The sequence below is a fragment of the Cottoperca gobio genome, chromosome 11, assembly GCF_900634415.1.
Source record: "Cottoperca gobio chromosome 11, fCotGob3.1, whole genome shotgun sequence".
NCBI lineage: Eukaryota > Metazoa > Chordata > Actinopteri > Perciformes > Bovichtidae > Cottoperca > Cottoperca gobio.
Window position 1 is genome coordinate 227,501 of NC_041365.1, and position 25,759 is coordinate 253,259.

Here is a 25,759-nt window from a genome sequence, read left to right on the forward strand (position 1 = left end):
TCGTCTTGCCTCATGGAGTCGATCAATCCGGCCCACGGGACATTTTGTCTAGCGACACCCAGCTGTCCTGTTAGTCTGACAATGAAGCCTGACACCTGAATCCCAACTGTGCTTTCAAAGATGCCACATGCAGGAAGGGAGAATTGTGGATGTAACACGGGTTTAAAAGACATCGACAGCGGTCCGCCTTGCTCGGCTTCCCCCTGTGAGCACACTGAATCCAACAGAATGTGTTTCTCAGTGGAGCAACAAGTAAAAACGGCACAATGATCCCCGTGCTCCCTGTCCCTGATAAACACAGCTCAGCAGTGCAAGAGAGGCGGCAGACTGTGTGGAACAGGAACGCTTACTCAGGCTTTTCACATATAGAAAAACCGGAGGAAGGAGGAATGCGTAAATATGAAGAAACGGCATGTAATCTGACCCTGTTTCTTCCTCCTGGCTCGTGGCTCCAAGCTGGTGATGCAGGCAGTTTTTCTATTTATGCTCTCAGTTTGGATTGATCTCACTATGAAGCGAAGAGATGAAACTCAGGGGGCGGCTGGCCTGTTTATAGACATTGTTTATCACCGTCCATACACACATGCATCAGCGATTTCTTTCCTCACACAAAAGTGTGTACAGTTTTATACAGTTGCTGTATTTCTGCATGTATTTAGCTACTCTTGTGAGGACCTTTCGTAGATTTAATACCTTCACTACTCGACATCTAGAAGTGCGGCATTAAAGGCAACTGGGCTTGCTTTAGGTTCTTGAAGCATTTTGCCTCTGACCCACTGGTGAGGAGTCTCTGGCCTATATATAACATGTGACTGGGAGTCTTCACAACCATGCCCCACATTTCTAACAGTGCTAGATTGTGGACCGTTGTACTCGGAGGCCCGTCTCTGTTCTAGACCTAATATTTTGCAAAGACTGCTACTTTCTGATGTCACCAGACCTCTTCCCAAATCGGTTTATTCTAATGTACCATGATCCTTATCCTCCACCTCAACGATTGCGGTAGGCTGTAGTGTCACGCAGTAATGTACGTTGCGTGTATTCGATGCAGTGAATTCCAGCTGAACTTGGCATTGCGTTGCCGTAAAACTTGATCCAGGTTCAACTCTTTTGCCTGACTCTCTGTAGGTGCGCTGCCAAATCCCTGAAACCAGCTCAACATGACCTTACAGTTAGTACATGTTCTAGTTGTCCAAAGGATAAAGAATAATTACTTTAGTCGATCGACGGCTGCTAACAATAGAGGTGTGAAGAGAAGAGCACCTCATTAGGAGTCACCTCGTCACAGTAGGGCAATTAGCAGTTGGGAGAAAGTTCTTTGAGCTGCTCATCACTCTCCACCCACCGCATGGACTGATGAGGAGAACCCGGGTGCTGGGAAGGTGGGAGTATCAAAGTGGTCACGTTTTTAAGGCAGTTCTGCATCTTTGTTGTTAATCCTTCACGTTAACGTATAAAATCCATTTTCACTTCAACCATGATTTGAACGCTGCGTTAGTTGCCCGTGTTCATAGCACAGTATAAACGTCTTTCAGATTAGTAATGTAAACCGTATTCAACATCCTTCCCTTTGGCTTCTCAACATCGATGACTTCTTTTACTTCAACTCTTGGATGAGATGTTTAAAATTCTGTTTCATGTCCAATCAAAGAACATCTATCTGCCTCAGTGGGTACCCTGCTTTATAATTACCTCTTACTGAATGAACTCAAGGCACATCTGAAGAGACTGTACCTTGCTTTGATTTATATATGCAACGCTACCATAATACAGGTTTCTGTAGAGGGTTGCTGGGGTTGTCAACATATGTAGATATCTGAATTTTCATCATCTTGCCAAAAGTTGGATGACGAGATCGATACTACTCTCATAGAGACACTTAGCTCTTTCCAAAGGTAACACAAATCCACCTACTAGCTCGTGACCAAGACATAGTCTGGCACATAACCTTCCATACAACATGTTAAAGGGTTAATGAGTGAGCTTTATAGTTGCTGGTATGTGGATTGTGTTACCTTTGGACAGAGCCAGGCTAGTCGTTTCCCCCTGTTTCTAGTCTTTATGCTAAGCTAAGCTAACTGCCCTTTTTGTTGTTTTCCCTTGTAAGCGTTCCAGGTACACAATATATTCACAAACTCAACCCAACATATCCAAGTTTCTTCTACCAAACACACTAAACAATTGTTTTGGTGACTGGATTCTATACCTGGCCCCTGTACACACTACACCTATTACCTTTGCACTTTTCCAAGCAAGTGCACTGAACATATGAGCATCAATCAATCAATCAAATTTATTTGTATAGCCCAATATCACAAATTATACATTTGTCTCAGTGTGCTTTACAGACTGTACAGGTTACAACATCCTCTGTCCTTAGACCCTCGCATCGCACAAGGAAAAACTTCCTAAAAGAAACCCCAAAATTAAAGGGGAAAAAATGGAAGAAACCTCAGGGAGAGCAACTGAGGAGGGATCCCTCTCCCAGGACGGACAGACGTGCAATAGATGTCGTGTGTACAGGATAAACAACATAGTACAAATACAACATTTGACAGAAATTATGTTGTGTTGGAAAAAAAAAAGAAATAGAAAGTTTGGATGAATCCAGGAAAATGTCAATAAGGCTTCCCGGTGTCCAGCAGGACCAGGTCAGCAGGCGCTGTCACGATTCATGATCCTGACGTAAACTTTATCAGTGGCAACCTGCCACATGAGAGACAGACACTCCGGGGATGATACCCCGGATGGTGAGTTAGTAACATACATTTACATAAATGCATACAGATAGAGGGAGAAGAAGAGAGGGAGAAGAAGAGAGAGGGAGAGAAGGAAGAGAGCAGGGAGGTGTCCCCCGGCAGTCTAAGCCTATAGCATCATAACTAGGGGCTGATCCAGGGCAAACCTGAGCCAGCCCTAACTATAAGCTTTATCAAAAAGGAAAGTCTTTAGCCTACTCTTAAATGTGGAGAGTGTGTCTGCCTCCCGAACACAAACTGGAAGCTGGTTCCACTGGAGAGGAGCTTGATAGCTGAAGGCTCTGGCTCCCATTGTACTCTTAGAGACTCTAGGAACCACAAGTAACCCTGCAGTCTGGGAGCGTAATGCTCTAGTTGGTTTATAAGGTACTATGAGATCTTTAAGATATGCTGGAGCCTGACCTTTAATTGATTTGTAAGTCAGGAGAAGGATTTTGAATTCTATTCTGTATTTTACCGGGAGCCAGTGCAGAGCAGCTAATACAGGAGTAATATGATCCCATTTCCTTGTTCTAGTCAATACACGTGCCGCTGCATTTTGGATCAACTGAAGAGTCTTAACCGACTTTTTTGGACAACCTGATAACAATGAGTTGCAGTAATCCAGCCTTGAAGTAACAAATGCATGGACTAGTTTTTCTGCATCATTTTGAGACAGGATGTGTCTTATTTTTGCAATGTTACGTAGATGAAAGAAGGCAGTCCTTGAGATTTGTTTTATGTGGGAGTTAAACGACAGATCTTGATCAAAGATGACGCCAAGATTCCTTACAGTGGTGCTGGAGGCCAAGTTAATGCCATCCAGAGCTTCTATGTCATTAGAAAATGCGTTTCGGAGGCGTTTAGGGCCAAGTATAATAACTTCAGTTTTGTCTGTGTTTAACATCAAAAAGTTGCTAGACATCCAAGTTTTTATGTCCTTAAGGCATGCTTGAAGTTTAGCCAATTGATTGGTTTCATCTGGTTTAATTGATAGATATAATTGGGTATCATCCGCACCAAGTCACTCCCCTCAGAGAAGAACAAACATGAATCAAGTGAGTCGTGCATTGATTCTCTTGAATGACATTCACACTGCCAGGAGTTTCTATTGCCATCCAGGGCGCTCATGCCAAAGATTCTCTGAGCTTCAGATTGAGGCATTATATTTTTCACGTTACTATTACAAATGTGTCACCCGTCATTGTCAGCTTGCTTGAGTGTGCTTTAGTATTTGTGAGACGGGAGAGCAGACAGCAGGGGCAAAGTGGCTGTTTGCATAGCTCTGGTAAAGTGCGGAGATACGAAAACCCCAAAGCAAAAACTTTTCTCAAATATTTCATGAGCAGGGACACTGAGCTTTTAACTGACCCAAACAGAACTTCCTTTTAAAAGAAAGTCACAGTTATTCCATCCTTAGCATTCAAGAGGTTTTCAGTCCTTTGTCCTTTCTTTGAAGCGGCTGCAGGGTCCAGAGCTCTGAATCCAAATCTGTCTCGAGCTCCTGTGAAAAGATGCATACAGCCTTATCAAAACCTGGTGCTGCCAGTAAGCAGACAGAGAAAGAAAGCATCGTATATGAAAGGATGCCTGGGGGCTATAATCTGATCCTGCTGCCTGCGGCTGAGCCAGAGATGGGGGTGGTTTGATGCAGACATGGGTGACTGGGGAGACATAATTGACACCGACAGTGAATCACACATTTGACACACTGCATCACACCTTTGTCCCGCTCGTTGCTCTGAGACTTCACAGTGAGCTTGGTTTTTATCTCTGTATGTGTCGTCTATGGTCTTGTCTTCTGAAACTTTGTGACCCTAATGTACCTTTTTTATTAATAGTCGAGTGTTATTATCAAAACTGCTACCTGTTAATCTGCGATATGGGTTTGTTCAAACAGATAAAGTTCATTGGGTTTGTTCAAACAGATAAAGTAATTATTGTAGGTGACTTTAATATTCATGTGGATGTTGATAGTGACAGCTTTAATAATGCATTTATCTCAATATTATATTCAATTGGGTTCAGTCAAAATGTACATGAACCAACTCACTGTTTAAACCACACTCTGGACCTTGTTCTGGGATATGGTGTTGACATTGAAAGTTTATCAGTGTGTCCACATAATCCTCTTTTATCAGACCATTTTTTAATAACTTTTGAAGTCCTGTTACTGGACTACAAGCCAGCAGGCAAAATATCCTACGCTCGATGTTTATCTGAAAGTGCTGTGACTAAATTTAAGGAAGTGATTCCATCAGCACTTAATTCAATACCAAGACTCAATATCACTATAACAGAGGACTCCAATGCTAACTTTAGTCCCTCCCAAATTAATCATCTTGTTGATAGCGCTGCAGCCTCACTGCGAATAACACTCGACTCTGTCGCTCCTCTAAAGAAGAAAATCATAAAACAGAAAAAGAAAGCTCCATGGCTTAATTTACAAATCCGCAAACTAAAACAAAAGTCGAGAAATCTTGAAAGTAAATGGCGTTCCACTAAATTGGAAGAATCTCGTTTAGTCTGGTTGGATCATCTTAAAACGTATAAGAAGGCTCTCCGTAATGCCAGAGCAGCTTATTACTCTTCCTTAATAGAAGAAAATAAGAACAACCCCAGGTTTCTTTTCAGCACTGTAGCCAGGCTGACAGAGAGCCACAGCTCTACAGAGCCTTCTATTCCTATATCTCTCAGTAGTGACGACTTCATGAGCTTCTTTAACGATAAAATTATAATTATTAGAGACAAAATTAATCTCCTCCTGACCTCAATTGGTAATGACTTAACTTCAACTGTTGGAATTTTAAAAACATCTGTAACTCCTGAAATATATCTAGACTGTTTTACTCCAATCAACCTTAACCAACTAACTTCAACAATCTCATCGTCTAAACCAGGGGTGGGCAAACTTTTTGACTTGCGGGCCACAATGGGTTCTAAAATTTGACAGAGGGGCCGGGCCAGGAGCATTTGGACACGCAATGTAATTTATCAAACCTGGAGATTGCGTCTGTTTTTTATACATTTCAATTGAAGGTGCAAAGTTAAAGAAATCAACATTTACTAGAAAAAGATCACTTTCAACATTCAAAACATATTATTACCCAACGAAATACTCAAGCTCAATAATTTCTAATTGTTTTAAACTCCGCAAAATAATGGACGGATTGTCCTGAGAGATAGACTGTATTAAAGATCCTGCCTGCAGCAGAAACTAGAAAGAGGTCTTTAAATTGAGAGCGATGTGCGGCGTGTTAATTAAGCTACTGTACCGCTGCTGTGCGTAAATGCGCACATTGCTCTTAATTAAAAGACGCTCCTCCAAACTTTCCATATGCATTTTTTTCATAACACAGTAGAGAAACTCACATTTCAGTGGGAACAGTGTTGTTGGTCTCCCTTTTTTGCCAGTGCATCAAAGTCTGGAGTTAGTTTTGTTGTGGCAATTCTCAGGATAGATCTGAGGTGTTGGTCAGTTAACCGGGATCTGTGACGGGCTTTGTTGATGTTCATGACGCTGAAAGTCTGCTCACACACGTAGGTCGAGCCAAACAATGCCAGCATCTTCTGTGCCGTCCTCCGGAGGTTTGGAAACGTGGCTTCGTTAAGTGAAGCGTAAAAGTCATTCAGTTCAAGAGACTTGAACTTCTCCTGTGAGACGGAGTCAGACTGAAGATCGATCAGCTCCAATTGCAGCTCATGCGGTGCTGTTTCAGGGTCTTGTGACAGGCGACAGGACACCAGCTGAAGTGACTTGTCAATTTTTTCAAAATCAGAGAACCGACGGCAGAATTCTCTGTGCATGTCGTCCAGTGATTTGCAGTATTTCTTCACGTTTCGGGTGGCCTCTTTCTGCATGGCCAGTGTGGGAAAATGAGCGAAAGATTTGTTTGACATTTGCCTGGAGAATAAAATCAGCTTGGATTTGAAGGCTCTCACATTTGTGTACATGTCGTGCACAAACTGATCTTTCCCCTGCAGCTTAACGTTCAGCTCATTCCTGTGTGACAATATGTCCACAGCAAACGCAAAGTCACAAAGCCAGTCCGTGTCGGTCAGCTCAGAGAATTCGTCGGATTTCCCCATTTGCTCCAAAAACGAGCGAATCTCCTCTTTGAGCTCCCACACTCGTTGACACACTTTCCCCCAAACTTAACCAGCGGACACGAGAGTGGTAAAGTAAGTCCTGGAGATCCGCATCGGTTTCCTCTAGGAACGTAATGAACTGACGGTGATTAAGTCCCCTTGCTCATATGAAGTTAACGAGTTTTACAACTGGATCCACGACATGATTAAGCTGCAATACAGACTCACACAGAGATTCTTGATGAATGATGCAGTGAAGAAAAATAACATCCTGGTCAGGGTTTTCTTCTTTCACTTTATCCTGGATTCTTTTCAGCAGCCCGACGTTTTTTCCAGTTAAATTTGGCGATCCATCCGTGGTGACATTGGCAAATTTACTCCAAGGCAGCTTCATTCTCTCGATGACAGCAGACACCTGTTCATATAAGTCCTCTCCTCGCGTTTTCCCCTTCAGCGATTCCATGCTCAAAAGCTCCTCCGTTATCTCAAAACTGTCATTAATCCCTCGGATAAAAATTAGGAGCTGAGCAGTGTCTTTTATGTCGTTACTTTCATCCAGTGCTAGTGAATATAACTTAAAGGACTCCGCCTTTTTGTTTAACTCGCTGACTATATCTTCGTCAAGCAGTTCCACACGGCGAGTCGGCGGGCCGGATTAAAAAGCCTAACGGGCCGTATATGGCCCGCGGGCCGTAGTTTGCCCATGTCTGGTCTAAACCATCAACCTGTCTTTTAGACCCGATTCCAACTAAACTGTTTAAAGAAGTTTTACCCTTAATTAACACCTCGTTATTAAATATGATCAACCTGTCTCTATTATCTGGCTACATACCAAAATCCTTTAAAGTAGCTGTAATAAAACCACTTCTTAAAAAGCCTAGTCTTGATCCAGAGGTTTTAGCCAACTATAGGCCGATATCTAACCTACCCTTTCTCGCTAAAATCCTTGAGAAAGCAGTCGCAAAACAGTTGTGTGACTTTTTACATAATAATAGTTTATTTGAGGTTTTTCAATCTGGATTTAGAGTTCATCATAGCACAGAGACGGCACTGGTGAAAGTTACCAATGACCTTCTATTGGCATCAGACAAAGGACTCGTCTCTGTTCTTGTCTTGTTAGACCTCAGAGCTGCTTTCGACACTGTTGATCATGACATTCTACTACAGAGACTGGAACATTGTGTTGGCATAAAAGGAACCGCATTAAGCTGGTTCAAGTCCTATTTATCTGAGCGATCTCAATTTGTACTTGTTAACGATAAATCCTCCATGACAGCCAAAGTCAGTCTTGGAGTTCCGCAGGGTTCTGTACTTGGACCGATTCTATTCACCTTATATATGCTTCCTTTGGGTAATATTATAAGGAACCACTCTATAAACTTTCATTGTTATGCGGATGATACCCAATTATATCTATCAATTAAACCAGATGAAACCAATCAATTGGCTAAACTTCAAGCATGCCTTAAGGACATAAAAACTTGGATGTCTAGCAACGTTTTGATGTTAAACACAGACAAAACTGAAGTTATTATACTTGGCCCTAAACGCCTCCGAAACGCACTTTCTAATGACATAGAAGCTCTGGATGGCATTAACTTGGCCTCCAGCACCACTGTAAGGAATCTTGGCGTCATCTTTGATTAAGATCTGTCGTTTAACTCCCACATAAAACAAATCTCAAGGACTGCCTTCTTTCATCTACGTAACATTGCAAAAATAAGACACATCCTGTCTCAAAATGATGCAGAAAAACTAGTCCATGCATTTGTTACTTCAAGGCTGGATTACTGCAACTCATTGTTATCAGGTTGTCCCAAAAAGTCGCTTAAGACTCTTCAGTTGATCCAAAATACAGCGGCACGTGTATTGACTAGAACAAGGAAACGGGATTATATTACTCCTGTATTAGCTGCACTGCACTGGCTCCCGGTAAAATACAGAATAGAATTCAAAATCCTTCTCCTGACTTACAAATCAATTAATGGTCAGGCTCCAGCATATCTTAAAGATCTCATAGTACCTTATAAACCAACTAGAGCATTACGCTCCCAGACTGCAGGGTTACTTGTGGTTCCTAGAGTCTCTAAGAGTACAATGGGAGCCAGAGCCTTCAGCTATCAAGCTCCTCTCCAGTGGAACCAGCTTCCAGTTTGTGTTCGGGAGGCAGACACACTCTCCACATTTAAGAGCAGGCTAAAGACTTTCCTTTTTGATAAAGCTTATAGTTAGGGCTGGCTCAGGTTTGCCCTGGATCAGCCCCTAGTTATGCTGCTATAGGCTTAGACTGCCGGGGGACACTTCCCTGCTCTCTTCCTTCTCTCCCTCTCTCCTCCCCTCCCTCTCTCTTCTTCTCCCTCTCTATCTGTATGCATTTATGTAAATGTATGTTACTAACTCACCATCCGGGGTATCATCCCCGGAGTGTCTGTCTCTCATGTGGCAGGTTGCCACTGATAAAGTTTACGTCAGGATCATGAATCGTGACAGCGCCTGCTGACCTGGTCCTGCTGGACACCGGGAAGCCTTATTGACATTTTCCTGGATTCATCCAAACTTTCTATTTCTTTTTTTCCAACACAACATAATTTCTGTCAAATGTTGTATTTGTACTATGTTGTTTATCCTGTACACACGACATCTATTGCACGTCTGTCCGTCCTGGGAGAGGGATCCCTCCTCAGTTGCTCTCCCTGAGGTTTCTTCCATTTTTTCCCCTTTAATTTTGGGGTTTCTTTTAGGAAGTTTTTCCTTGTGCGATGCGAGGGTCTAAGGACAGAGGGTGTCGTAACCTGTACAGTCTGTAAAGCACACTGAGACAAATGTATAATTTGTGATATTGGGCTATACAAATAAATTTGATTTGATTTGATTCATGCATGTGTGCAGTACCCTCCCACCCACGCTCCCACCCACGCTTCCCCGACAGCCTCAGTGTAACTCAAACACGGCGCACAGTGACTTGTTTTGCTCTTGGGGACATTGAACTAGTATGTATGACAACCATATTACAACTCACTGCAACACACACATTGTGCAAAAAACAGAAAGCCAATATAAAGTTCCCGCCATTAAATGAAATACAAGTCGAGGCAGTTATCTTGTTTGGTAGAACTAAGAGTAAAACTCATTGTTTTGACTCCAAAAAAAGTCTATCCTTAAGCTGAATGTTGCTTTATTACCTTTTAATATCAACACTTGTATTGCCACGGATAGCTTCACTGCCTTTAAACAATATTAACATAAAATATGTTCATAGAAACATGTAGTGCTTGCTGGAATCATTCCAAGAGAAAGGTCCAGCCTAAATGAATATGGAGCTTCAGCAGCTGCCACCAGACAGACTTTCAAAAGACATCCCTCTGTTGGACTCTGTTTAGTACAAGACTCCATCTCTGCTTCAGCAGCCAGTGCTTGCTTGCTGATCCACGACAGGAATAGTAACACAAAGTGGGAATGTTGCCACGAGCGTCCTGCCTCAAATCTTTGTCAACATGTTTTTTTCACAATGCATCGAAAGTTGCATTAAATTAAATGTTGCTTAACAAACAACAACTACTTAGTCATTGTGTAAGTCCTTGTTGTTGCACTGTCATGCATTTCTGTTTCTCATTTCGTTTTTGAAGCATCCAACTGACACTCTCATGAAACCCCACAACAGCGCGTGTCCTTTCATCCTCCTGTTTGTCAGTTTTCATAGCAAGATAATATAATGAGGGGCTGGGGAAGATAATATCTGTATATAATAACAATCGTTTAACTGCGCTGCTTATCAGCTCGCTGCATATGGAGCTGTTTAAAGCATGAGGGACGGCAGAGTATAAATCTACCTACATCTGCGTTGGACACATAAATGATGGGGGACAGAGAGCGATGATACGCCACAGATTTGACCATTTATCCCTTCTGCCCTTGTTCGGCTGCTGATTCAAAGCAATAACTCTAACAGTAAACATTAAACCCAAGACTCTTTTGGAGTTGGCAGCCGCTCCTATTGTATCTGATTAACCATTTGCATACTAAGGATATTAGATAATGCAATGATTCTTACTGCAGATCAGTAATTCATGTCTTTGTTTTAGCCCCCTTCACACATGCAATGCAACCCTGAACTCATCTCTACAGGAGGAGGAGCTGTATGTGAGAACACAAAGGTCCTGATCACTGCATGAAACCCACGTTACCCTGGTCAAGGCAGCAAGAGACTCTGTTGTTTGTAGCCAAATTCCAAACTGGCTACGTGATTGCGGTGTTTTTGCGCCATGTCCTGCCTCCAGCACGCTCTACCCACTCCTCATCCCTCTCCTAAACCAAATGGAGTATTTCCAGTTAGTGAGAACACATCTGACGAGGACAATCTCCTGTTCTGTGCTACATGTTTGACAGTGCAACTTTTCAATATCGATGTTCGGACCCGATTGTCCGGAGTTCATATGAGAAGATGGCTTAAGATCTCTTGGGATGAGGCCTTTTAGATGTTGGCTCTTCTACACAAGAGGAAGCTGTGCAAAAAAACCAAGAGTTGAGTTCATTACCTCCCTCGTTCGTGCTCCGTTTCCTCCTCTTTCACACTTTATTTCCTCCGTTTGCCTTTCTGCTCTAAGCTGTGTTGTCAGAAGCGTTTGAAGTCTTTGCTTTTCACAGGGCTTCCTCCTGCCTCCTTCCTCACCAGCCCTGAATTGAGATGCCTTGGGTAAAGTTTGCAACCATGGGCTTGAGTAAAAGCTCATTACTTTATCAGAAGTGATAGCTACTCTGCATCACAAGATTAAACTGTTATGTTACCTGATCCGTTAAGTCTTTCCCCACCTTAGCCCGTCTGACTGCTCCCCTGGGCGGCGTTGGGATGCCTGGACTTAAACACAGTCTCACAAAAATGCATCTCGACTTGGTGGAGATGACGTTTTCCCGACTTATATTAGTCATTTTATATCACTTATGTGTCTCTAATGATGTGTCGAGGCAGCTGTAGCCACAGGCTGTTTGTTCACCAGCAGCCGTTCTGTAGCATTTCCTCTTGACACCGTTATTGCAACAACACTCCCATAGTACAGAGAGACAATAACATCTCAAAGTAATGACCTTAACATCAGTGTCTCTAACAACAGGCGCATTAGTGGCTCTCGCATGCCTAAAAACATTTGTGGCATGTTCTGAGGAACAGAATTTAGTTCCATGCATGAGTTTAATTTCGAAAACCATCTGGAGAGAGCTGGAAATGTGAGGTTTCACCAATACATCTGTATATTTGGGACCCGTTTTCACCCAGATCAAGGTCCCAATAGTTGCTCTCCTAAGCCTTAGGGCCAGCCTCGCTTTTGGCTCAATTAATTGAACTGTCAACATTTTACTACTACTGGACAAGCTGGTGTTTCTGTATTCTAAACCCTGCAGTATAACCAAGTCAAAGGTTCCTCCCTAACATTAAAGTACATTGTTCCCACTTGTAATGGCAGATTTCCAGAAAGGAGGACATTTAACTGAAGGAAAGTGTATTGTGAAATCCTTTTGTCCGATACGAGATGAGAGAAGATAATGGTTAAACTTAGGATTACTGAACAAACCTGCTTCTGGAAGTCTCATCTTTTAGCTTCCTTTGTATCTCAAGCTGGAGAACTGTCAATTTTATCTCTCAAAATTGGTTTGTGCCCCCCCCTTTGGTATTTTACTCAGCTCTCAACTTTTTCAGGGAGCCACTTAAAACAACAGGACTGCGCTGTGTTATAGAGGAAGCGGAGTATCAGACTATACTGAGAGCTCTGAAGGGCAAATTCGTCAAACCTCTCGGGACTAAGGAAAGGTGAGATGGTAACTTGAGTGATGTTGGTTATGTGTTGTTATTATGGGATGAGAAGAAGTGTCTGCATACAGTTTTCATCAGAACATGTTTGTTAAGATTGGATACTGTGGCTCTAAGGATGGAAGTCAGTTGGTTAGCCGGTCCAACTACTATCGGATGGATTGCCATGAGATGATCTGATATTTAAGGTGCCCAGAAGATGGATCCTGAGATGTTCAGGATCTTTGGTTTTCTTCACAACGAGCATTACAGTCTCTTGTGTAGCTTTAGACTCTTAGGGTGCTTTTCATTGTGCTAATTTGTCTCCTCCGCTTCCACGACTTTGCGTCTCTTCCTCGTGTCTTAGCTCCTCCCAACGAGGCTGTGAAAGAGAGACGGAGCTGTCATATGAGAAATCCTTGGTTGTATAGTGTCAGTCTTAATCTGCGTGTCATGTGGAGGTGTGGCATTTATACGTCACGCAACTTGGTAGTCTTCTGCGTAGGATACACCCGTGTTTCCTCGTTCTAAGCTCCCCCTGAAGCCTCCTCGAGGAGCATTTAAGGGATTGGATTGCATAAATCCTGAACTATTACTATTTAAGCTCTCAATGAAAATGTAAGTTGTGAAATTCCAATTTAAGTCGAGACGTTCGTCACAGACGACTCTATCTGAAGTGTGTTAAAAATGTAAATAAGCTGCGGGAGGCTCCCTTCGTAGAAGTGCAGTTTAACCAGATCTAATAAAGGAGTACAACTGAAGCTGTTTTGGAGCTGACATGAGGAGGCGTGGTGGGAGTGTCTACAGTGTGTGTGTGTGTCTGTGTGTGTCTGTCTGTGTGTGTCTGTGGGTGGTTGGATTAATAGATGAGGATTTAGATTGGATGTAATGACGCGAGGCAGAAAGCAATGGAGGACCTCATCCCCAACAACCCCCGCTGTCACAACTGTTAATATTTGAAAATGGGAGAGGTATGGTGGGGTTTGTCCTCTCTGTGTACGCACACTGCAGTGAATCATACACTGTCACCAACTACGTTTGGGATTCCCTCATTTTCTCATATTGTTGCCAAATAAATAATCATTAGTTACTCGTCTCTCGCCCCCCCTCCAGCCTAACATTGCCTCGATCTTGCGGCTTCAGAGCATCAGAGCTCATGTAACACACACGCAACCCTTTCCCTCCCCTCGCAGTCTGCAGGGGTCCACAGTAGCTGTCATGTCACCTGGCCTCTACGCAGATGTTAGCCGACATCTGACCTTTTAATGAACACACAACTGGAGCCCCGCTGTTGAGGAAGGTTAGCGAGGCTGTCTGTCAACACTGTGGCCTAATGAGAGGGGCCCTCAGCAGAGCCGGTGTCAGTCCTCCACAATACCCACAGACCCCTACACACCTCATTAGCATCATGCTAATAAGCCACTCTGCAGTGGATGTCATGGAGAAGCTGGAGTGGGGCGGAGAGAGAGATGGCATGTTTACAGCCGTATGAAAGCATTCTTTAAACTCTTACCAATGTGTGCTATCCTTTCCTTTTTTTAAATGTTGGTTTGAATCCATTTGGGTATTCAGACAAGAAATATATTTGAATATGTTATATTGTTATTCCTTCCCAATGCTGCTCAGAGTAGACGTCATCTGGTGACTTTTGTAGCGACTTTTGTAGCGACTTTTGTAGCGACTTTTGTTGCTCGTACTAGCTGCTTTTATTAAAAAGGATTTGGCAACTCTGAACCAGACACACTGCCTTAAATCAAGTCTTTATTTTCCTGGGAGATCGTACTCTTATAGGGAACCAATCTAAACGCTGATGGTGTCATTATTCTACAGCCGTGCAATCATTTACTTCATGAGTTTTCTAGTGTCACTTTCATAATCTTCAAAGCTATTGTTCTGATAAGTGTAAGTAATGACCCAGCCTCACATGCAGCAAACTTTACAACCCGAAGCGCATGTGGCCGGTTTGATTTGCAATTTCTTTTATTGGAAAGTTACATTTCTGAGACCTTTTTTAATGTGACCATCACCCTTGAGTCAGACCTTTAGTGCATCTTGGGCCTCATTTACATGCACATTTTCCCAAAGTCGTCACATCTCGTCCTCTTTGCCGTCCTAACGATCTTCACCCCTCACCTCCCTGTCTCTCTGTCCACATCTTCTCCGTCTCCCTGCTTTTCCGATTGAACTGAATCCTACTGTACTGTTTTTGTGTTTTGTTCTCTAACATTGGAGGACCTCTACATCTCCTAGAGCTGCTCATAACGCTTTGTAGTTCAGCTGCAGAACAAGCCCTTGTTAATTACTTTGTGTGACGTGCACTGCTGAACACAGAGTACAGAAAGTTACTTTCTTTTTATATTTTTAACTGGGGTGAAGAGCGTATCGCTTTCATATTCCTGGAGAACTGTTCTGTTTATTTTGCATTCAATATTAAACTTTTCACTACGTTGCCTTTTATTCAAACAGAAATTGGTTTTAGTCGTTGGTTTGGAGAAAACATTGATGTCCAGAACAACATCTTTTATTCATTACCTTAGTCGTCCAAGACAACAATAAGCTAAAGGTTATGGATTGAGTTCGTCAGGCTGCTGCTTTACATATATAATGTTAGTGTACAAGCCGTTCTTATTACGCTCGGTTCCTTACTGTGACATTTTTGCAAATGCACCGATTGACTTCCTTGCTGAGTTAGATGGGAAGGTTGATGCCACACATGTGAAATATGAAGCTACAGCTAACAAGCGGCTAGCTTAGCTTAGCACAAAGACTGGAGACAGGAGGAAACGAGATGCAACACTTTAATAATTGAGCTTTTAGAGGCATTTGGCAGTACAGCATTTGCATATTTCCCAAAATGTCAAACTGTTTATAAGCAAAAGAGCAAGTGAAGGAGACGGTGCCAACAGCTCATGCAGCATGTTGGCATCAGTTTTAAATGAGACCTTCATGTTTGTGCTGTAAATCCTGTTTTAGGCTGCCGCAGAGGAGTCCCAGGGGTTACAGCGCTCTTTCTAAATCAGCTTTTGTCATTTCTATAGGGGCCACAAACGTAAGCACAACGAAGCCAAGGAGGAGGAGGAAGATAAGGAGGAGGAGGAGGCGGCGGAGGAATCTGCTGACGAATCGTCTAAAGACTCCAACGAGGAGGAAGGAGGCAGCAGCTCAGAGGCGGACGAGATGGCCGCAGCCCTGGAGGCAGAGCTCAATGACTTTATGTGACGTGGATAATGAAGAGACTCAGTCACACGAAAAGGATGACATAAAAAGATCAGCCCCAGACGCCCCTACAAGTGGTACCCACAAATCCTATTTTTCTGCTTTGGAGTCGCTGTGTACTTAGGATGTATGAGCCATGACTGTGCTGTAATACAAATGAATGTCATGTACAGAAATTACATGTTGCTGTGTAAATAAAGGCTTAGATTTCTTTTTCTTTTGTAGCATTGATATTATGGCCTTTTGTGGCATAAAACACTTTGATGTTAACATTTTATTGTAAGATAACAAACCATAGGAGACATAACATTTGATACTTTTTTGTTTTACCTTTTTTTTCTATTTCAATTTTTATATTGATGAGAAAAAGAGAAATGAAAATTATACATTTTGCCGGTTGTACAAGCCAAAGAGTTTGGGATAGGTTTGCCAAGACGTGCAGCTAAATATTTTACTCTGGACTTTTCTTTTGGCCTCTTCCAACCGTTTGTTAGGGTCATAAATGTAACCAGCGGATCTAGACGTTTGAATGTGTTTTTCCTGAGTCGTTAATCCTCCAGGTCTTTGTACATTTGATAACATTATGGTATGGTAAGCTTCTCAGTGTCGGTGCACAGCCGTGAACTGAATCCCAATTTAATTCCCAGTTTATGTTCATGTGTGTTGTAAGTGCTTATCTTTCCCTTTGTCCAGCAGCCTCTGCTATCATTGTCGTACAGTTGAGAGGAACAGACTCTCTAAGCCTCTGCTTCAGTACACTGGAGCTCCTTGTGAAGCCCGTTGCCTCAAAGGGTAAGTTAAACCAAATGTGCAAAACATATTTTCTCGCTTACCTTTACTATTACGCAAATAGTTTAGTTTTACAATGGACGGCTCTTCGGTCTATAGTCGACTACAGCGTGTGGGATATTATAGGATTCCCGTTAAGAATTGTTTTTACATGCCTTTATTCTGAACGCCCAACCCTGTCCCCTAGAAATTCTATTTATGTAGTACTAAATTAGTTCCCAGATGATGGACTTTGACAGCAGAGACGGGTGTTTCCTGAGTCCCCATGTGTGGTCAGGCGTTTCTATCATCAAGGCTTTGATTGTTAGATGTATGTTCCAGAAGCTGCAGATGCAAAGAGTCTGCTGCTTTGTTCCTGTGCCGGTGAGATAAAAGTCTGATTTGAGTAACGGATCCATGAGTTGTAACTCTTCGCAGCCCTTGTTACTGCTCTGGAAAGGTACCGCAGTGATGAGCTAATTAAAAGATCCCAGCATAACATCTCTCTCCCGAGGTGTTCATCGGGGGCGTTCCCAATAAATGGAATTAAAGTAGTTCCAGTAAAAAAGGTTTATCTGGATTCTGGAGAGATGTGACTTTTTTTTTACGAGAGAAAATATGTTTTTGCTCATTTGGGCGAACGGACCCTTTAATCCTGCACGAGGCGAGATGCTCACACGTATCTAACTCTGCAGTGAGGGATATTGTCTCCAAATGGAATTGTTTTAGTCGTCTGTCCAAAGGAAGATAACTCCGTTACTATGGGAGAGCGCAGGACTCACCAGCGTCTCATGGTTTGAACCAGCCTGGTTGGTAAATATAACCATGTTGCATGCACTGTACTAACACATCACACTTCCATCTCACTGCCATGTGAACCTCCATGTACCAACAGTTACAGTTACTGTTCTATGTAGAGTCAACTCTACGGCACTGACGTTTGTTTCTGTTTGTTTGTTTTGTTGTAAACAATAAAAGATCTTCCTTCTTCTAATTGTACCTGCTGTCGTGAGGCAGGAGAGCGATGTCTGCTTGAATCTCTGCCCAATAAACGATTCTACATTTTCCTTTTCCAGTGACTTTCATCTTGTTTAGTTCTTTAGTTCCAATCAAACAACTGACTTGTAAAGTATTTGTAAAGTCTATTTCCTACTTGACCCTGAGAGAGAGAAAAGATACTTTCATCAAATAAAAATGTTTCTAAGTAACACAATTGAATTTAGTGTTCTTTACGGGATGACGTGCATGAAATACATCCAATATTAAATCCTCCATTAGCCTTTGCTGGCTTTCTCTTTGCTGGCTTTTAAACATTAGGATCATGGTGCGTGTGGCACCACTACTCCGTTAATGGGCTCTGTCATGAAAGCCACACCAGAACCATTAGGCCTCTTTCCATCTCGCCCCTTCGTTTGATGCGTGTGGAGCGAATGTGTTGCGACCTGCAAACAACCTTTGTTCACCGCCTTGTAATCGCACAGAACAGCAGCCTCATTAATGCAGACGGCATGAGACGTCACGTCACAGCTTCTGATGCACGAGGGAAAGAACCTGCAGGAGAAGCGCACAGCAGCCGTCTTTGAATCAAATCTATATACAGTATATCTCAAAAGTGAGTACACCCTTTAGATTTTTGCAAATATTCTGTTATATCCTTTCAGGGGATAACATTATCCTACTGAAACTTTGATATAACTTAAAGTAGTCGGTGTGCTGCTTGAATAACAGTATAGATCTATTGTCCTTTGAAAATTACTCAGTACACAGCTGTTAATGTCTAAACAGCTGGCAACAAAAGTGAGTACACCCCATAGTGAACATGTCCTAATTGTGCCCAATGATGTTGTTTTCCCGCCCTGGTGTCATGTGACTCGTTAGTGTTACAAGGATTCAGGTGTAAATGATAAGCAGGGCTGTTAAATTTGGTGTTTTGGGCACAATTCTCTCTGAATGCTGGACAACATGGCACCTCATGGCAAGGAACACTCTGAGCGGCTGAAAAAAAGGATTATTGCGCTTCACAAAGATGGCCTTGGCTATAAGAAGATTGCCAACACCATGAAAATGAGTTGCAGCACAGTAGCTAAGATCATACAGCGGTTTTCCAGGACAGGTTCCACTCGGAACAGGCCTCGCCAGGGTCGACCAAAGAAGTTGAGTCCACGTGCTCAGCGTCATATCCAGAGGTTGGTTTCCAAAAATAGACGTGCGAGTGCTTCCAGCATTGCTGCAGAGGTTGCAGAAGTGGGATGTCAGCCTGTCAGTGCCCAGACCATACGCCGCACACTGCATCAAATCGGTTTGTATGGCCGTTGCCCCAGACAGAAGCCCCTTCTGAAACCGATGCATAAGAAAGCCCGCAAACAGTTTGCTGAAGACAATGAATCCAAGAACATGAGTTACTGGAACCATGTCCTGTGGTCTGATGAGACCAAAATAAACCTGTTTGGGTCAGATGGTGTCCGGCGTGTGTGGCGGCACCCTGGTGAGGAGTACCAAGACAAATGTGTTTTGCCTACAGTCAAGCATGGTGGTGGCAGCATCATGGTCTGGGGCTGCATGAGTGCTGCCGGCACTGGGGAGCTGCATTTCATTGAGGGACACATGAATTCCAATATATACTGTGACATCCTGCAGCAGAGCATGATCCCCTCTCTTCGGAAACTGGGCCGTAGGGCAGTTTTCCAACATGATAATGACCCTAAACACACCTCCAAGATGACAACGGCCTTGCTGAAGAAGCTGAAGGTTAAGGTGATGGACTGGCCAAGTATGTCTCCAGACCTAAACCCAATTGAGCACATGTGGGGCATCCTCAAGAGGAAGGTGGAGGAGTGCAAGGTGTCCAACATCCGTGCGCTCCGTGATGTCGTCGTGGAGGAGTGGAAGAAGATTCCAGAAGCAACCTGTGCAGCTCTGGTGAATTCCATGCCCAGGAGGGTTAAAGCAGTGCTAGATAACAATGGTGGTCACACAAAATATTGACACTTTGGGCACAATTTAGACATGTTCACTATGGGGTGTACTCACTTTTGTTGCCAGCTGTTTAGACATTAACAGCTGTGTACTGAGTAATTTTCAAAGGACAATAAATCTATACTGTTATTCAAGCAGCACACTGACTACTTTAAGTTATATCAAAGTTTCAGTAGGATAATGTTATCCCCTGAAAGGATATAACAGAATATTTGCAAAAATCTAAAGGGTGTACTCACTTTTGAGATATACTGTATATATATATGTATATATATGTATATATATATATATATATATATATATATATATATATATATATATATATATATATATATATATATATATATATATATATATATTCAGAATGAAGTAACCTATACCAAACACACACATTTGATTGGCATCGAGGCGTCTGATATTACTCCATCATCTCGTCTTTCAGTCAAAGTAATAGGTCTGATGTTGGGATAAATCAGTCATAAAGTCTGCTCTGTTCTGCTGCTCTGTGCGCATCTTTCCCGGAACGCCTGTTGATCTGCTGCCTCAAAGCAAACCGCAATAAACGGAGAGCTCAGCAGTGCTTTGACTTCTCATTTCAATGTAAATGAAATGGTGATTTCGCAGCTGTGTTTTTGTGTATTTATGATCCCCAGTAGGTTGGAGCCCTTTACTCACCTGGTTCTCAACCCGACAACATCTTTACAGGATTAATGGCAACAACCTACAAACCCAGGGTGATGTAACGTGTCCGGCCTGGTGCGACTGAACACGTTTTATAGCCTAACTATAAATGTGCTTCAGTAGTTGCCATGACGAGCCCTGGCCTTAGAGAGAACTGCGTTACTTTTCATTAAGCATTTCCCACGTTTCCATTCACTTGTGAGCATGAATTAAACTGTTATATCATATTGGAAGAGGCTTAAGACTCTTTACTTCAGAGTGAGGATGAGTTCTAAAACATGTGGACAACACAAGAGATCATTGTTGGTAACTACGAGACTCCAGCTCTCCGTCAAACTGGCTTTTCAATTGAGACAGAATTGATGCCGGACGTTCACGTCTTCAAAGAGGAAGAAATGTGGTTTAAAGTTCTGGAACAGCTAGTAAGTGGACCTTTAGTTTGTCAGTTATTTGCTTTATTACGTGTTAACCTACAAACCTCCAGCTCTTTATCTGACTGGAGGTGGAGATGTTGCCCTCGTTCATCGCTCTCTTCTCCAGACGCTGAACACGCTTCCTTCACTGCCGAGTGACATCTGCCCCCTCTGGTAACTCCCCAAGGACGCACCTTCATATCTTTGATCTTCTGCTTTTTGTGTTGTCCCGAAGGTGGCGAGTCATGGTCGTGAGTGATACGTCATGAAGCCAACGAGGAGCTTTTGGTCTGATTGACACTTGAGGTCAGATCTGTGCTGCAGCTGCAGCTCAGTTTGAAGAGGAGCGCTGGCTGCTGAAGCAGAGATGGAGTCTTGTACTAAAAAGAGTCCAACAGAGGGATGTCTTTTTAAAGTCTGTCTGACTGCAGCTGCTGAAGCTCCATATTCATTTAGGTTGGACCTTTCTCTTGGAATGATTCCAGCAAGCACTACATGTTTCTATGAACATATGTTATGTTAATATTGTTTAAAGGCAGACGTGAAACTATCCGTGGCAATAAAAGTGTTGATGCTCCATCCATCCATCATCTACCACTTATCCGGGGTCGGGTCGCGGGGGCAGCAGTTCCAGTAAGGAACCCCAATCTTCCCTTCTCCGGGCCACATCCTCCAGCTCCGACTGGGGGATCCCGAGGCGTTCCCAGTGAGGAGATATAATCTCTCCACTGAGTCCTGGGTCTTCCCCGGGGTCTCCTCCCAGCTGTACCTGGAACACCTCCCTAGGGAGGCGCCCAGGTGGCTCCTTACTAGATGAACCACCTCAACTGGCTCCTTTCAACGTAAAGGAGCAGCGGCAGAAGAGTATATGGGGGGGTCAGTCTAACACATGAATCCTTAATGTTGCCTTTGTCAAATATTACTTCAGTTTCCCCATTTGCTTATCATAACATGACTAAATAAATTAAAGAATAGTCTGCATCCTTCGTCTTTAGATTCTGAAGCCACTCAGCAGATCAGACCTTTTCTGCAGCTAATGGTCGTGTACTGTAATGCTAAGTCAATAACAGTCATAGTAATAATAATAGATTTAATATGTTACGTTGTAATTAAGGTAAATTGTTCTGTAAGCAAGCAGCGTGTTATTTTAACAACTTGAAGAAACGTATGTATGTAGGAAAGACGATCAATTCTCTCCAAACCAAAGAAAAGCAGAGGGAGGTGCAGGTGACTTCAGAATCCAGCATCTCCAGTTATTGCTCCAATCTGTTAAATTAGCATGACATATTATGAAGACGGATGATGTAAACGCACACTTGGGATTACAGCATCATCCCGTTTCTTTAAAATGACCAAAACTGCAGTAAATCTGAAGCAAACAACTTCTCAGTACCTGCGTGACACGTGTGTTTCAATCCCCCCCGTGTAAGTTAGCAAGATAGATAACAACGTGAGCTCCAAGCTGCGTAATGAAACATGATAAATCAAGTCAGACGTGTGATTTGACCGCTGGAGGGGCTGTTCACAATAACAGACATCCCACTTCTAAAGCAGGACCATGAAGTTATTAATAAAGTTGTTCCTGAAATAAATTAGGGAAACTATTTTAATAAAACGTGTAAATATAAGAAATGTGGCGCTGATAACTGAGAACATTTCAGAATTAAAGTTCTTATAAAACTACACATTGTTTAGATTTTAGATTTTAAAGGAACAGTTCTGGGAAATATGCTAATTTTTTATGCTAAGCTAACCGGCTGCTAGCTGTAGCGTTGCATCTACTGTCTCAGAAAGACGGAAAATAAAACGTATTTCCAAGTTAATTGTTGAGCTTTAGAGGTGCTGGTAGAAATACTTAGTTTCACTTTGGAGAGAGCAGCTAGCTGCTTCCAGTCTTCATGCTAAGCTAACCTGCTTCCAGCCCAAGCTTCATATTTACTGTACAGACTCTCTACAAGAACGCGAACAAGGGTTTTCCCAAAATGTCCAACTATTGCTTTAATTCTTTCCCTGCGTTGATGAATTAGTGTCATAAAAAAGGGACGACACAAATCATAATGACTGAACTCCATAAGTCTCTCAGGGTTATCAAGCTCCCATCAGCCCGGCGCTCTCTGCTCCTCAGTCGTTAGTGACTGAGAATATTAATCACATTCCCAAACCTCAGCTAATTTCCGTTCCTCCAGAAATACAGCGCTCACTAATGCCCACGGTATTTTAGTCCATTGTCGTGTGCTATATCGGATTCCTCCTGCTTCTTCAGTGAAAACATCCCAGACTTGTATGGATTACATATTGATGTTACATCACATTACAGTTCATTTAGATGACGCTTTTGTCCAAAGCGACGTACAATAAGTGCAAACAATCCTGGAGATACAACTGCGAACAGCAAGAATCTTGTAAGTACAATAGCGTCAAATACAATCGTATAAGTGAACACTGTCTTCAGATAGCCAGTGCAACATACAGAAACAATAGAATACAAATTCAACTATTAGCTATAAACAAGCCAAACCAATACAAGTGCAACATACAAAGAACAGTTATTTAGTTTTCTTCATTGGCCGAGGTGCAGTCCAAACAGGTGAGTGTTCAGTCTGCAGAAGGTGTGAAGACTGTCTGCTGTCCTCACATCATTGGCCACCATCGTTCCACCATTTTGGAGCCAGGATAGCAAACAGGCGGGTTTTGTTTGAGGGAAATCTGGGTCCCACTCGTAGTGAGGGAGTGGCGAGCCGATTGGTCGACGCAGAGCGAAGTGAACGCGCTGGGGTGTATGGTTCGACCATGACCTGGATGTAGGAAGGGGCTGATCCATTTACAGCATGGTGGACCAGCACCAGAGTCTTGAAGCAGATTCGGGCCGCCACTGGTAGCCAGTGAAGGGAGTGGAGAAGTGGTGCATTGTGGGAGAACTTGGGTAGATTGAAGACCAGTCGGGCTGCTGCATTCTGGATGAGCTGTAGAGGTCGAATGGCACATGCAGGCAGTCCAGCGAGGAGGGAGTTGCAGTAGTCAAGGCGTGAGATGACAAGAGCCTGAACAAGAACTTGCGTCGCCTTCTGAGTCAGTTGGGGACGTATCCTCCTGATGTTGTACAGAGTGTCTGCAGGAGCGGGTGATCTCCATGGTACTCTGCACCGTTATGTAACAGGTGTTTTAAAGACACTTTGCAAAGAAACAAAGCTCGACTGAGCAGAAATATCCATATTAGCATGTGAGAGTGTCCTTATCTCAAAACATATGAAAGATGATGAGCTGGATTATTTCAACTGTTTACAATGCAAATCAACATGTTCCTTCTTTACCTCCACGCAGATGAACAGGATGTCGCTGCAAAGAGATCCTTTAAAACCTTTAGATCTTTTTCATTTGTGTGACTCGACTAAAATACAAGATTTCTCAAAAGATGACATTTACTGCAACAGATGGAGCCGAACGTGATGTTTAATAACCACAGAAAACATATTTGAAGGAGTGGGACGTGGGCGGCAAGACAACTAAACAATGCCAAGAAGACGCTTCTTCTCAAGTATTGAACGAAAGCCTTTAGTTTAGAAAACACACAATCAGACTCGTATCCAGAGATTCATGCCGATGTATCGACGCAAAACAAAGCCTGGTCCCTGGTTACTGTGTTTCCTGCAGAGCAAGTTGCATTTAATAATGGCGAGGGTGTTAGTTATGAAGTGAAATGTGACCGTGTTCACCGATATGGATGAGCGGATCACTTGACAGCTTCATGATGAGACAATTGTGTCTTCCGTCCCTCCGGGATGCGAGGCTCAGCACCAGGATCGCTGCCTCGCGGGCTTTTAGGAGCCGCTTCCAAACGACCTGTCAATCCAGATATCAGGGGTCACACTGTACACATGCCAATCACGTCCACGCCTGTGTAGCACAACATGCTGCTTTCATAATCCCATCCCTGTCTTAAAAACATGCAATTTAAGATTCTCTCTCTTCCTAAAAGATTCTTCTTTAAAACATCTTTTATCTCTGTGAATGTTGAATTTCTTGTATTTTTGTATTAATGTTTTATTGTGTTTTTTATTGTTAAAAATTAAAAAAATATATATATATTATTATTATGTCTAAATCTATGTATGATACCATTCTTCTTTATGATCCTAGCACCAATCATTCTGACAATAAAGGGAGAATTATCATTATTATTTGTGTTCCTATTCCCTTCTTGGTATCAGGAGAGTTCATTTGTACACTTTATGAGTTAAACACCCTCAATGATATAAACACCATTAAGATTTGATTAGATGGCTGATATTTAATGAGACGGTCATATTTGAGATAATATATGTCTCTAATTATGATTTCACACAGCAGCTGGGATGCCAACCTTGATAACGAGGGGAATTCTATCCTCAGCACCATTAGTGACAGAGAAGTTTATATTTTATTCATTGTATTCTCACCAAAAAGGAGCTGCAGGTACACCACCGGAACAATTCATCTCCGCAATTCCCCAATAAAGAACGAAACTTTGTGACTCAGTAAAAAATGACATCTCTGTGCAGCTTTGATTTACAGTCGTCATAAAGCCAGTGGCCCCCGGCGTCAGTGGGGGCCACGGTGCGCCCTCTCATCGCGCCGTAGACTGAAGAGAGTGCAGACCAGTGTTAATTAATCAGTAAGTGGCTTTACTGCAGCAATTCAAATCCTGCTCAGTGTTCAGCCCTGACTGCCTTCATGTCTGCGGGGGTTATTGGTTCGCCGTAAAAGATCATTTTATGACTCTTAACAGCAACAGCAGCGAGCGGTCTGGTTGACTACAGCTTCATTACATAGTTCTCTGTCAATTACCCTGAAAATAAGGCCAGTGTTCATTCATCCGGGTTCCAGCTTTTTAAGATTCCTCAGTAGGAAGAACATCAAACGAGAAGAGGAATGTGTGCTGTTTGTGCAGAACGAGAATAACTTCATATCTGCCATTTCAGTTATTGCTCAGTATCTTCTTGAAAGCGCTGGAGGCTCAAGGTCATTCTACATGACATCAACTCTGAAGAAGGTATTAAACAACGAGACTGCAGCCATGCAAGCGGCTCTGGGAGGTTGTGGGGTGGATGTGTAAAGAGAAC

General features: G+C 42.8%; 1 protein-coding gene across 2 annotated transcripts in view; it reads left to right on the top strand.

The window, feature by feature from the left end:
* ctdp1 (CTD (carboxy-terminal domain, RNA polymerase II, polypeptide A) phosphatase, subunit 1) overlaps positions 1 to 17,803 on the top strand; it is a 56,581-nt gene extending 38,778 nt beyond the window's left edge. For both annotated transcript variants that reach the window (XM_029442977.1, XM_029442978.1), the window contains exon 13: positions 15,645 to 17,803. In XM_029442977.1, the coding sequence (XP_029298837.1) occupies positions 15,645 to 15,825 (181 nt within the window). In that variant the 3' untranslated portion in view covers positions 15,826 to 17,803. The remainder of the gene's footprint in view (positions 1 to 15,644) is intronic.
* The last annotated feature ends 7,956 nt before the right edge of the window (positions 17,804 to 25,759 follow it).